Consider the following 12,212-nt stretch of genomic DNA (forward strand, 5'->3'; position numbering starts at 1 on the left):
TACCTCCTCTCAGGTGCACCTTGCAGGGCTCACTCAGATGGCTCTGGTCTCCACTCTGCAGGCCCCACACATCTGACTTCTCCCGTGACCCCCACCCCGGCGGCGCTCTCACTCTTGACTCCTCTCCAGTGTCCAGACTCCCCTGCAGACATGATAAAAGACGAGATGGTTAGAGACTGCGGACATGGTACAGGAGGTGGTCAGAGGTGGCAGGTGGGGCCTGGGGGGGACTGGGAGTGAGGAGAGGCCATGGATGGAATCCTGGATGGATGGATTCTTCAGCAGCCCTTCCCTGGGCTCAGGCCAGGGCTGAGGGGGTCAGAGGTGGCACTGGCAGGTGGGGCCTAGGGGGGACTGGGAGGGAGGAGAGGCCATGGATGGAATCCTGGATGGATGGATTCTTCAGCAGCCCTGCCCTGGGCTCAGGCCAGGGCTGAGGGGGTCAGAGGTGGCACTGGCAGGTGGGGCCTGGGGGGGGGACTGGGAGCGAGGAGAGGCCATGGATGGAATCCTGGATGGATGGATTCTTCAGCAGCCCTGCCCTGGGCTCAGGCCAGGGCTGAGGGGGTCAGAGGTGGCACTGGCAGGTGGGGCCTGGGGGGGACTGGGAGTGAGGAGAGGCCATGGATGGAATCCTGGATGGATGGATCCTTCAGCAGCCCTGCCCCCTGGGCTCAGGCCAGGGCTGAGGGGGTCGGAGGTGGCAGGTGGGGCCTGGGGGGGACTGGGAGTGAGGAGAGGAAACTAGTAGGAGCCTAGGAGGAGTACTCACGGTCTGGAGAAGAAGATCATCAGATGGAGTCCACGAAACTCGAGAGACAGTGGATGGCCGATGGTGTGGTGTCTGTCTGTGCCAGGCCAGCCCAGAGATGGATGGATCCTCGTCGTGGGGGGACGCCGGGGTGGGAGCTCAGCTGGCTGCTGCAGCTGCAGACAGTCCTGGGCTGGTCGAGTCGGTCGGTGTCCGTCGTCTCATCTGACTCCTCTCCACACGCGGTCCACCTCCGGCAGGCAGCAGGCTCCTTCCTCCTGGCTTGCTTGTGCGCGGTCCACGGCGGCAGTGGAGGGAAAATTCTATGCAGGCCATGTGGGCAGGGCACAGGCGGGGGAGGAGGAGATGATGAGACTGACTGACTGACTGTGAGTGACCGAGAGGAGAAAGCCGTGCATGCGCAGTCAGTTTGTCTCACCGCAGCCGTCGTTTTAACGGGCACTTTTTTCCTGCTACGGGAATTTGCGGGCAGGAGAAAAGTGCCCTGATTTTACGGGCTGTCCCTAAATATACAGACGGTTGGCAACACTGCTGCCCAGGCTAGATTTCATCTTTCAGAGCTGTCACACTTTGAATGACAATTACGCAGTCATGCAACACTGTAATCATTAGAAATTTTTATAATTTTTTTCCACACAAATAGAATGTTGTTTTGGTAGTATTTAATCACCACTTGATTTTTTATTGTTTGCTAAATAAATGAAAAACTACAGAAAATATTGAAAAAAAAAAGTTTTTTTTTCTGTTACTGTTAAGAAATTTGGAAATGAATAATCTTCCTTCAGAAGTTTAGGCCAAAATGTATTCTGCTACATTTTTTATGAAAATAACCCAAATCAGTGTACATTATTTAGTCTGTAGGATTGTTATAGAGTCCACAAACTACTGTATGAGTAACTACTGAAAATCGATCAGTCCTGATGTACTGACGGCCAATCAAATTTCTTGAGGGCTGAAAATGCCAGGACAGTACAAATATCCCCTCCCCCACCCAAATTATCCCTTTTAGAAAGTCCAAGGTATTTAGTAAGAGGCATGGCAAGTTTTTTGAAGTTGTAATTTTTTGTCACAATTTTTGGGAAAATTAAAAATAAAAGTCACATTTTCTTTTAAAATACTGTCACCAGTGCAATACAGCATTGTCATATAGTGGGTGTGATGGTGATCAGGGACACTAACTGGTGACAATATGTAAAAAAAAAAAGATAATAATATGAAAATAATATTTTTTTCCTTTTTATTACTTTTTTTTACAATTTTTTTAAACACTGTTACCAGAGCAATACAGTGTTACCATAGTAACATTGTAATACTCTGGGGAAGTGATCTTGCTTTTTTTTGTTTTACAAATTTTGATTGTTTATACCAGTACATTATACTAACCCGATCAACCATTTTTACTGACTGAAACAGATTCATTTGGTCTGCTTTGTTGTGATTAGCCATAATTGATTACATTTAATCACGTGGTACAGATGGGCTGTGATTGGCCCTGTCTGTACTATGTGATCAGTGTGATCAATCACAGCTAGCTCCACAATTGTACAAAATGGATTGCATGAAAGTAAGCCATCCATTGTTTACAAATGTCATGTGATCTGCTGTGATTGGTCACAGTGATCACATGGTACAGGCAATGAGCCGGTACATTGATCAGTCATGGATGGATGCAGCAGAGAACACAGGCATATGATGATTCAGGTCTCATGATTCGGGTCATATTTCTTGAGGCACTAAAATTTCAAGACAGTACAAACATCCCACAAAGGGCCCCTTTTTGGAAGATGTTTGCTCAGAGACATGTTGGATCCATAGAAGATTTTTTTTTGCCAGGAAGTTGTTGGAAAAAAAATGTGTATATATATATATATATATTACACAAAGTTGTCATTTTAATGAGATATTTCTCACACATGCCATGGGTATATGTGGAATTACACCCCAAAACACATTCTGCTACTTCTCTGGAATATGGGGATCCCACATGTGAGAGACTTTTTGGCAGCCTAGCCACATACAGGTCCCCAAAATCCAATGACCACCTTCAGGATTTCAAGGCACATTGAGTTTCCTGACTACCTATCACATTTTCAGAGGCTCCTAAATGCCAGGTCAGTAAAACATCCCCTAAATGACCCCTTTTTGGAAAGTATACACCCCATGGTATTTGCTGAGAGGAATGTTGAGTCCATGGAAGATCTTATTTTTTGCTGCAAGTGTATTGTCATTGAAGTGCATCAAACCCATTATTTTCTCCTATCTATGCCTGGCCATTGCAGCAGAGAACACGGGGATATGATGAATCTGTGGACCAATATGACTGCAATTCATTTGTTTTTTATAATGCTCATATTAAGGGTGAGGTCCAAAAGAGTCTTAAATTCAGAAATAGTGACAGGTTTCCACTCAAATGGCCTGGCAAGGTATGAGTTTGGGTTGGCGGCGATGTACTGGTCAGCATAAAGATTAGTTTGGTCCACAATCAAATTAAAGAGGTTTTCTGTGAAAAACAGCTAAAAAAAAGTCAGGGCCGGATTCCATCTGAACCCTGAGCTGGGCTGTGAATGGGGGGAGGGTAATGAGTTCTGCTGAATCTGGGGGCAGCCAATTAGAGTTCACAAGCATTTCTGAATGGACTCTACAGGCCTGTGCTTGTAATCTTGGTGGCTGAGCTTGCACTCCGCTATTAGTGCCGGCCTCCTCACCAGCTTGTACTGCACTTCTGGGACTCTCCACATCACCATGGGATACTGCAGTGCTGGTGTGTAAAAGGCCAGGATGTATGAGGCCTCTGGAGCAGCGCTAGTACTGGCACTCTGCTGCATATGAGCATAACTCTGCTTTTCTAGCACCTCAGTAACCTGGGGTCGGGTACGTCTGATCTTAGCAGAGACATCTTCTCCATCGTCTGAGCTCCCTGTCAGGGTGCCGCTGCTTTCCACAGGCTCATGTTCTGAGCCGGATTCTGATAGAGAGGATTCCCCTTCACTCTCATCTGTCATACTCAGAATCCTGTAGGTCTCCTCACTAGTGGACCTTTCTTTGGACATTTTGGGCAGTAAATTTACAGGTACCTAGTGCGACTCATGGGAAAAAGAGCTCCTGGCTGTCAGTGATGGTTTGTGTGCTAGAAATAAGATTTCCCTGCTAGTGCTGCAGAGATCAGGCCTGATCTTTCTAACACTGCGGTTTTGTGCACAATGTATCAGAGGTGGCAGTGATCAGAGAACGGGGCTGATCCCACTAACACTGCATTTTTGGGGACACTATACTATTGGGGACACTGGTAAAGTTCTGTTTGTGATCAATATACTGATCCATGTTCAGACTCTATTTCAATATTGGCGGTTATAGTGTAACTTTGATAATGTTTCTGGCAATAAAGGAGTTAAATGTGGATGGTGATAGCGTGGCGGGCAATCTGACACTATCTGGGAGGGACGCTAACTGACTCTGACGTTATCTGAAGTCACTAGTGACACTAATACAGTGATCAGTGAAAATGCTGTACACTGTACTAATGACATTGTGAGAGGGCAGTGAAAGGGTTACCTGGAGGGAGATCAAGGGGTTAAATGTGCCTCACTAAGTGTGTGGAAGTGTAAATGTGCTGATTGGACTCACACAGGTCTGCTTTCTTCTCTCTCTGAACAGAAAAGGGCTCAGAGAGAGAGAAGAACGGTGCAGTTCCTGTGTCTGTGATTACAAAACATTGACACGGCTGATCTGTGATTCCGTACAGCCAATCAGCAGGTCCAGGCCAAAAATCATTGGCTGGGACCTGCTGACCGACTTGTGCTGCACTGAATGACAGCACAGATGGGGTGGTGGGAGCGCCCCCTACCTGGAAATGCTGGATGTCATCCATGTACCTCATCCAGCACAGCGGGACCGCTCGGCCGCAGTAAGAAGGCAGTGGGCGGTCCACAAGCAGTGAAAATGTCACCTATTGATCATTTTGGGCGCTGTAATTCTCCCAGTCTCATGGACACACACAGGATTTGTATCCTTTTACTCCACACAACTTCATCTTTTATTTTCTACAAACAATGTGGTATTATATTGTGCTTTGTCTGCACTAACATTTATTGGAACGTATAGTTTACTGAAAATGTGGAACTGATAAAAAGTTACACAAATATTGTGTGACCGAAAAAATTCCAACCACCATCTTTTTATTCTACAGGGTCTCCGCTTTCAGAAAATATATCAAATTTTGGTAATTTTTTTTAACTACCATCTACTCACTGTGCTATAGTCACACTGGAGGGGGAGGGGCAGTAGTGACAGTTTCTTCTTCTTTGTTCAGTCACAGGAGGGGGCAGGGTGGTGACCAATCTGAATTCCTTATAGAGTGCAGAGAAAAGTGAGGTCACAACCTGGCTCTGCTGTCTAGCAGGGGGAGATAAATAACATAACTGGCTGAACAGAATAACATTCATACAAATAGGTAGAAAAGTTTACACAGATTTATTTATAAGTAAAATGTCTCCATGGAGTCTGTCCGCGTCTGCCTTGAGGTTACAAGGTAGGAGGAAATTCAGAACAGGATTAGAATCGGCAACTAGAGGGAAGAAATACTACCAATGAATTCCTTAAAGTGAGCTGAAAAGACGGGGCCTCTTATTTAACCACTTGCTGACTGTATACTGTATATATATGGCGGCAGAGTGGCTCTCCCAGGAAAAACCACGTATGGGTATGTAATTTGCTTGGGAGGAGGTAGGGGGCGAGCGTGCGCCTGGAGCGGAACGCTCCCGCCCCGATCATCAGTGGGGAAGCCGGCGCGTGTGTCAGGCGGCTCAGATTGTCACCTGACACCCGCGATCTCTCCCCGCTGAGAGAGAAGTACAGTCGGATGTTGTAAACACAGCCGCCCGTCCTTCTCCCTGCAATGATCACAAAGCTCATGTGATCCTTCTATATAGGATCACAGGTCTCTGTGATCATTTCACAAACCCAACCCCCCCACAGTTAGAATCACTCCCCTAGGCTTACATTTAACCCCTTGATCACCAACAGGGTTAACCCCTTCCCTGTCAGTGTCATTATTACAGTGACAGTGCATATTTTTAGCACTGATTACTGTAGTAATGTCACTGGTCCCCCCAAAAGTGTCAAAAATGTCAGTTAGGGGTCCGATCTGTCCGCCGCAATGTCGCAGTCCCGCAAAAAAAAAAAAAAAAACGCAAATCGCCGCCATTACTAGTAAAAAAAAAAAAAACAAATCTTTTCCTTAGTTAGTAAACGCAATAACGTTTGCGCAAACCAATCAAAATACGATTATTGCGATTGTTTTTACAAAAAATATGTAGCAGAAAACAAATTGGCCTAAAATGTTAAAAAAATTTGGATTTTTAAATTTTTTTGGGGAATGTTATATAGCAGAATGTGAAAAATATTGTTTTTTTTTTTTTTGTCTTTTCAAAATTGTTGCTCTTTTTTTGTTTATAGCGCAAAAAATAAAAATCGCAGAGGTGATCAAATACCACCAAAAAAAATCTATTTGTGGGAAAAAGGACGTCAATTTTATTTGGTTACAGCGTTGCACGACCGCGTAATTGTCTGTTAAAGTCACGCAGTGCCGAATGGCAAAATCGGGCCTGGTCATTAAGGGAGAAAACTCTTCCAGTCCAGAAGTGGTTAAACAAGGCCCAACCCTAGGACAAAAAAACTGCAATAAAATGTATAAAAACTATGGAAAAAAGTACCATAAATCTACTCATCTTACCCCTAGCGGAACCCTATAGGATCTGTAAGTAGCTGGGATCCCCCACCCTGCACAGCCAGACACACCGAATCTTCCCTATATATAACACTGATATCTGTACACTGAGTGGCACTCCGTATAAAGATGTCAGTGTTATATATACAGGTAGGTACCAGCACTCAGTGTACACATATCAGTCTTATACAGTATATAGGGAATAGCACTCACTATGTATATAGAAATCAGGGTTATTAGATATGGGATAGGGAATAGCACCTGGGGGATGGGCAATGGGCAGGAACACTCAGCCTTGCTGGTATAGATTAAAGCAGAGTGACACTAAACTGCTGGGCTGGCGATCACACACTGACCTGCTGCACACAAGGCGGGTTGCTAGCTCTGAGATGACTCCGCTCTGCAGTGCCTTCTGCCACCTCCAGTTCTCTAAGTTCAGCACTGGCTGTCCCCCATGGTGGGGATGTGGACGGTAGCCCCACCCCTCTGCTGAATTCCACAGGGGGAGAGGTGGCCGGAGTGGCTGCTGCTGCTACCATCCCCATGGCTCCACCATCGCTCTCTCAGCCCGGCCAGCACCTGAGTCCTCTCCCAGCACTGCAGAAACCGTCATAAAGAATTCCATGCCTCCTTCAGGCTTAAACCTCTCTTCTGCATATTAAGCTGTGGGCACCTCCAGGAGTGGACTGAGCCTCTTTCAGGGCCCCTCTACAGACCACGGGCCCTCAGACAGTGCCAGAGTGCCCAAATGGGCAATCCGCCCCTAGACCTAAGAGATACAATCAGCTTGTCACCCATTCCACCAGACTTCTATAACTGGAAGATTACATTTTTAGGTGGATGTGTTGTAGAAGAACCCAGACCACAGTATTGTGCGGTGAAAATAAAATCCAACTTTATTAATCATATATATGTGACACTTTACCAACAGAAGAAAAGAGATAGACTGTTTACATTTCAAGGATATATTTATACCATTTATATCATCTATGCTAAGAAACTGATTACCATATGACACGCCCCTCATTATTACCAGCCCCGCCCACTTATGTAACCCTCTAAACATCCAAATCCTTGTAAATTCCCAGAAGACACTTTCATCTTTTATCCATAACAAGCTCATTGGGTAGAAGATAACCCCGAGCCCCTCCTGCTCATTCCCACACAACAAGTCCATGTCACCATCTACAAGGTTAGAGGACCTGAAGGAGAACAACTAAACTAAAGTTTAAAAAAAATAAAAGAAAAACACTGCAAATATAAAACAAACAAACCACAAAACAAATTTTATACCCCCAGTTCCCATATACATATGGAAATGTCAGTGCTGGGTGCGGTTATGTAGGAAAACAACAATCACACGACACATCTTACATATCGCTGCTCACACCAGAGTGAGAGGAATAACTCTAGGGACATCATTCATGGATAACTATTTAAACTGATGACCTGTAAAGGATTTTAGAGCGTCACCTATGGGACATTTTTGGAAGTTTGTCACCATTTCACAAGTTCATCCAATTTTTAGAGCTTGACATGTTTGGTATCTATATACAAGACACAAACCTCATATTTTATATTTCACCAAAGAAATTGGGTAATAAATTGTGTTTGTGTGCACTAAAATTATCTGCAGTGCTTCTTTTTTTTTTACATAAAATGTGCATTTGATAAAAAATTGCGCCAATATCCTCCTAAAAAATTTAAACTAACAACATTTTATTCTCCAGAGTCTCTGCTTTTAGAAAAAAAAAATGTTTGTGAGTTTTACATAATCATCTGGCCTAAAAATGTGAATTTAACCATGTGCATAAAAAATGTACAATCAACTCTGGCAGTAAAAGAAAGAACCACACCAATGTAGAAAATTATTATCACAACTATAGTAACAACTAATGGCTTAGGAAAGAAACCCACCATATTACTCAACCAAGTTCCAACTAAACCCATCCAAGACAATGGATCTCCACTTCCTCCCACCCAGGTGCCTGTTGGAACTCCTTTACCTTGTGTAGATATCTCCTTCTGAGATCCTCTTGATATAAAATAAATGTACAACACTCTCTATGTGACATCAGATTGTAGACTCCACCTTGTGCTTCCGAGAGATAGTCAGCAGCCATGCAGTTCTGTGACACCACCTTAGGTGATGGAGACACTTCTGCTGTCAGCTCTGCTATAACATCAATGGTCTCATTGGTTATCTGATCCATGACTCCAGTACACGGGTTCATCCTAATTATCTTAGATTACTTAGATTCCCCATCCCGTCTATGAAGGGATCACTGCATAAAACATTTCCACTCCAGAGAAAATGTTTCTTCTCACTGGAAGGCCAGGGGAGTATTGGGAGAAATTGAGGCTTTCCCTTACAGATATGGGAGGGGCAACATAACCTAAAGTACAGCTATGGGTGGAATTGAAGGGAAGACATTTTAGGGGCTCCTTCCACACAAGAAGTATATTTTATCTGGAAGGACTAGGAATCCATTGAACCAATTGTCTATTAAAGTAACGCTGCGCCGAATCGCAAAATATGGCCTGATCATTAAGGGGAAAAATCTTCCGGTCCAGAAGTGGTTAAAAAAAACTGCCACCTAAAAAACATCACATTGTCCCCTATGTGATGAAAAGGAAGTAAAACAGAAATTACAAAATATTTTTATTCATTTGCAAAAAAAAATAGCACATAAAATTCCCCCCCCCTCCCGAAGAAATTTTGAGGCCCTCCACCTCCACATATATGCTCATAGAAACGTAAGTGCATGCGTCAGCGGTGCCTATGCGTGAAAAAATTGATTGCGATACACATGTTGCCATGCACACGGGAGTGAAAGCAATAATTCTAGCACCAGACCTCCTCCATAACACTAAACTGATACATGTAGGGGGCTTTTTAAGCATTGCCTATAGAAAATATAGGGGACTGAAGTTTGTTGCCATTTCACAGGCACACACAAATTTAAGGTTTGGCAAATTTGATATCCAATTACTCAGCGCAACCTCTTTTATATTTTACCAAAATGTGGGTAATTTATTGCATATGTTCACCCTAATGTTCACTTTAGTTGTTTTTTTTTTAACTTAAATTTTGTGTTTCCTATACCTTTAAGGTAATATCGGGTGACATAAATTTGAACTACCACTATTTTATTCTCTAGGGAGCTTTCAGAAAATATATAATGTTTGGGGGTTTTACATAATTTTCAAGGCTAAAATGATTTTTAAACGTGTGCAAAAAATGCAAAAAGGGGTCAGGCAGCAAAAAGGTTAAAAAGAACCCCAACTGGAGGAATGTCAGTCCTCAAAAGTGGTAAGAATGTGACCACACACTTCACACTTGGTAAGCTCAGAGCTCTTGCAGTTATGCTGTGTGAATAGTCTATGGAGATGAATAATAGCTGGACAGAGGAAGAAGATATCAAGGACATTCTTTCTTCACCAGATGGAATCCCTGAGACTTTCAGTAGAGCCAAATGTAACACAAAGTAGCCAGCTGAAATTAAATGGTACTGTTAAATGCATCCCATAAACAGCAGCAAGTCAGTGTTGAAGGCCTACAGCAGCTTAGAAAGTTACTCTCTCACTGAACAGAGACTTCTCCCTGGCTGGTGTCCCAACCACAGACCTGCCTGCAAAGCTGTCATCCATGAGAGGAGATGAAACATGGAAAGGAGGCATTGATCATGGGAGAGGAAGTTTGGATAAGGTGAGCATAGCTGGAGCCCCAAAGCCTGGCATATGGTGTATCAACAGTCAGAAGAACCTGGAAGGGACTCTCCCACTGAGGCTTAAGAGGGTTGGCAAGATGCCATTGGATCCCATCCCAGTCTCGGATACTGAGGCAGTGTTGGTCATGTATTCGCTCAGGCAAGGAAGAAAACACTTGGGAACACGGCTCAGTTAGTGAATGATGAAAATGCATTACATGTTCAGTCAAAGCCCCATAAACAAATAAAAAGATGAGAATTGTGAGAAAACCAGTTCAGTCACTGATACTTATCTGAAAAAAATTAAATAAAGTTATAATATTTACAGGCCTTCTAGGTGTGTGTGTGATGGACATTAGCACTACAGTTAGTGCATCCAATCATTACATTCCAGTTTGCTCACAGCTTTTAGTTTATTTCTAAAGTCACATTTTATCTTTTCATGTCTTCCCTAGCTTGTGGGATGGCATTGGGGCTGTGAAACAAACGGGACACCCGCAAATCCTTTATTATTCCTCCTTCTTCCAGATTTTCCCCTCTGCAGCTGAAGCTTATGAATCCTCTGGTGATACTTAGCACAGCATTTACTGTATAATCTTTGTCACATTCAAAGCATTAAAATGGCTTCCTTCCAGTGTGAACCCTCTGGTGTGTGATAAGATATGACTTCTGTGTAAAAGCTTTGCCACATTCAGAACACTGATATGGCTTCTCTCCAGTGTGAATCCTCTGGTGTCTGATAAGATCTTTCTTGGTTATAAAAGCTTTGCCACATTCAGAACACTGATATGACTTCTCTCCAGTGTGAATCCCCTGGTGTGTGATAAGATTTGTCTTCTGTGTAAAAGCTTTGCCACATTCAGAACATTGATATGACTTCTCTCCAGTGTGAATCCTCTGGTGTCTGATAAGATATGACTTCCGTGTAAAAGCATTGTCACATTCAAAACATTGATATGGCTTCTCTCCAGTGTGAATCATCTGGTGTCTGATAAGATCTGACTTCTGTGTAAAAGCTTTGCCACATTCAGAACATTGATATGACTTCTCTCCAGTGTGAATCCTCTGGTGTCTGATAAGATATGACTTCCGTGTAAAAGCTTTGCCACATTCAGAACACTGATATGACTTCTCTCCAGTGTGAATCCTCTTGTGAGTGATAAGATGTGACTTCCGCATAAAAGCTTTGTCACAATCAGAACATTGATATGGCTTCTCTCCAGTGTGAATCATCTGGTGTGTGATAAGATGTGACTTCTGTGTAAAAGCTTTGTAACATTCAGAACATGGATATGATTTCTCTCCAGTGTGAATCCTCTTGTGTCTGACAAGATTTGACTTCATTGTAAAAGTTTTATCACATTCAGAACATGGATATGGCTTCTTTCCAGTGTGAACCTTCTGGTGTGTTATACCTTTTGCCTCCATTGTAAAACCTTTATCACATTCCAAACAAGAAATATCTTTTGAAAGGACTTCTCATTTATATATGGGTTGGACTTTACAGTAAAGACATTGTCACTTCCAGAGCACTAAAATTACTTCTCGTTTGTTGTCCTCTGAGGTTGGATCAATGTTGAAAAGCATTCAAAACATTCATGACATTTAGAACACGGATAGGTCTTGTGTCCTGTGTGAATCTTCCAGTGAACTGCAATAAAGACTTTCAGTCACTTATAACATCCATATGGCTTGCTTCTCATGTAACTTTGTTGTATTGTTGTAACAAGAAAAGCATGACCAAAAACATGGTTCATCAATCCATCTGTGCAGAAAAAAAAACAGAAGTCATAATTCTATAAAAAGGGTTAAAAAAAACGGAATTTTTGTAAAATCTTACCGTAAAATTCCTTTCTCTGAGTCCTCCGACAGTCGCCGCCCCCTCCAAGTCCTCACCAATGGTATTGACCTTTGCTCCGTAGGAGTAGCTAGGCAACAAGAATTGTTAATACAAAAGCTTTTAGCATAGACACACCCCTAGGGGCTGTCCCCTCAGTCAATACCT

At 43.3% G+C, this 12,212-nt stretch overlaps 2 protein-coding genes across 2 annotated transcripts in view; one reads left to right on the forward strand and one right to left on the reverse strand.

Moving 5' to 3' along the window:
- The window catches only part of LOC309548373 (uncharacterized protein), a gene marked incomplete at both ends in the record, with an annotated part of 539,651 nt that overhangs the window by 276,386 nt on the left and 251,053 nt on the right, over window positions 1-12,212 (forward strand). The gene's annotated exons all lie outside the window — the stretch shown is intronic.
- Window positions 10,823-11,635, reverse strand: LOC309547874 (uncharacterized protein; the record flags this gene model as incomplete). Its single annotated transcript, XM_082247876.1, has 1 exon — window positions 10,823-11,635. One exon carries the CDS (start codon window positions 11,633-11,635, stop codon window positions 10,823-10,825), a length of 813 nt encoding a protein of 270 aa, XP_082104002.1.

This window comes from Pelophylax lessonae (genome assembly GCF_965119305.1).
Source record: "Pelophylax lessonae genome assembly, chromosome: 2".
Lineage (NCBI taxonomy): Eukaryota > Metazoa > Chordata > Amphibia > Anura > Ranidae > Pelophylax > Pelophylax lessonae.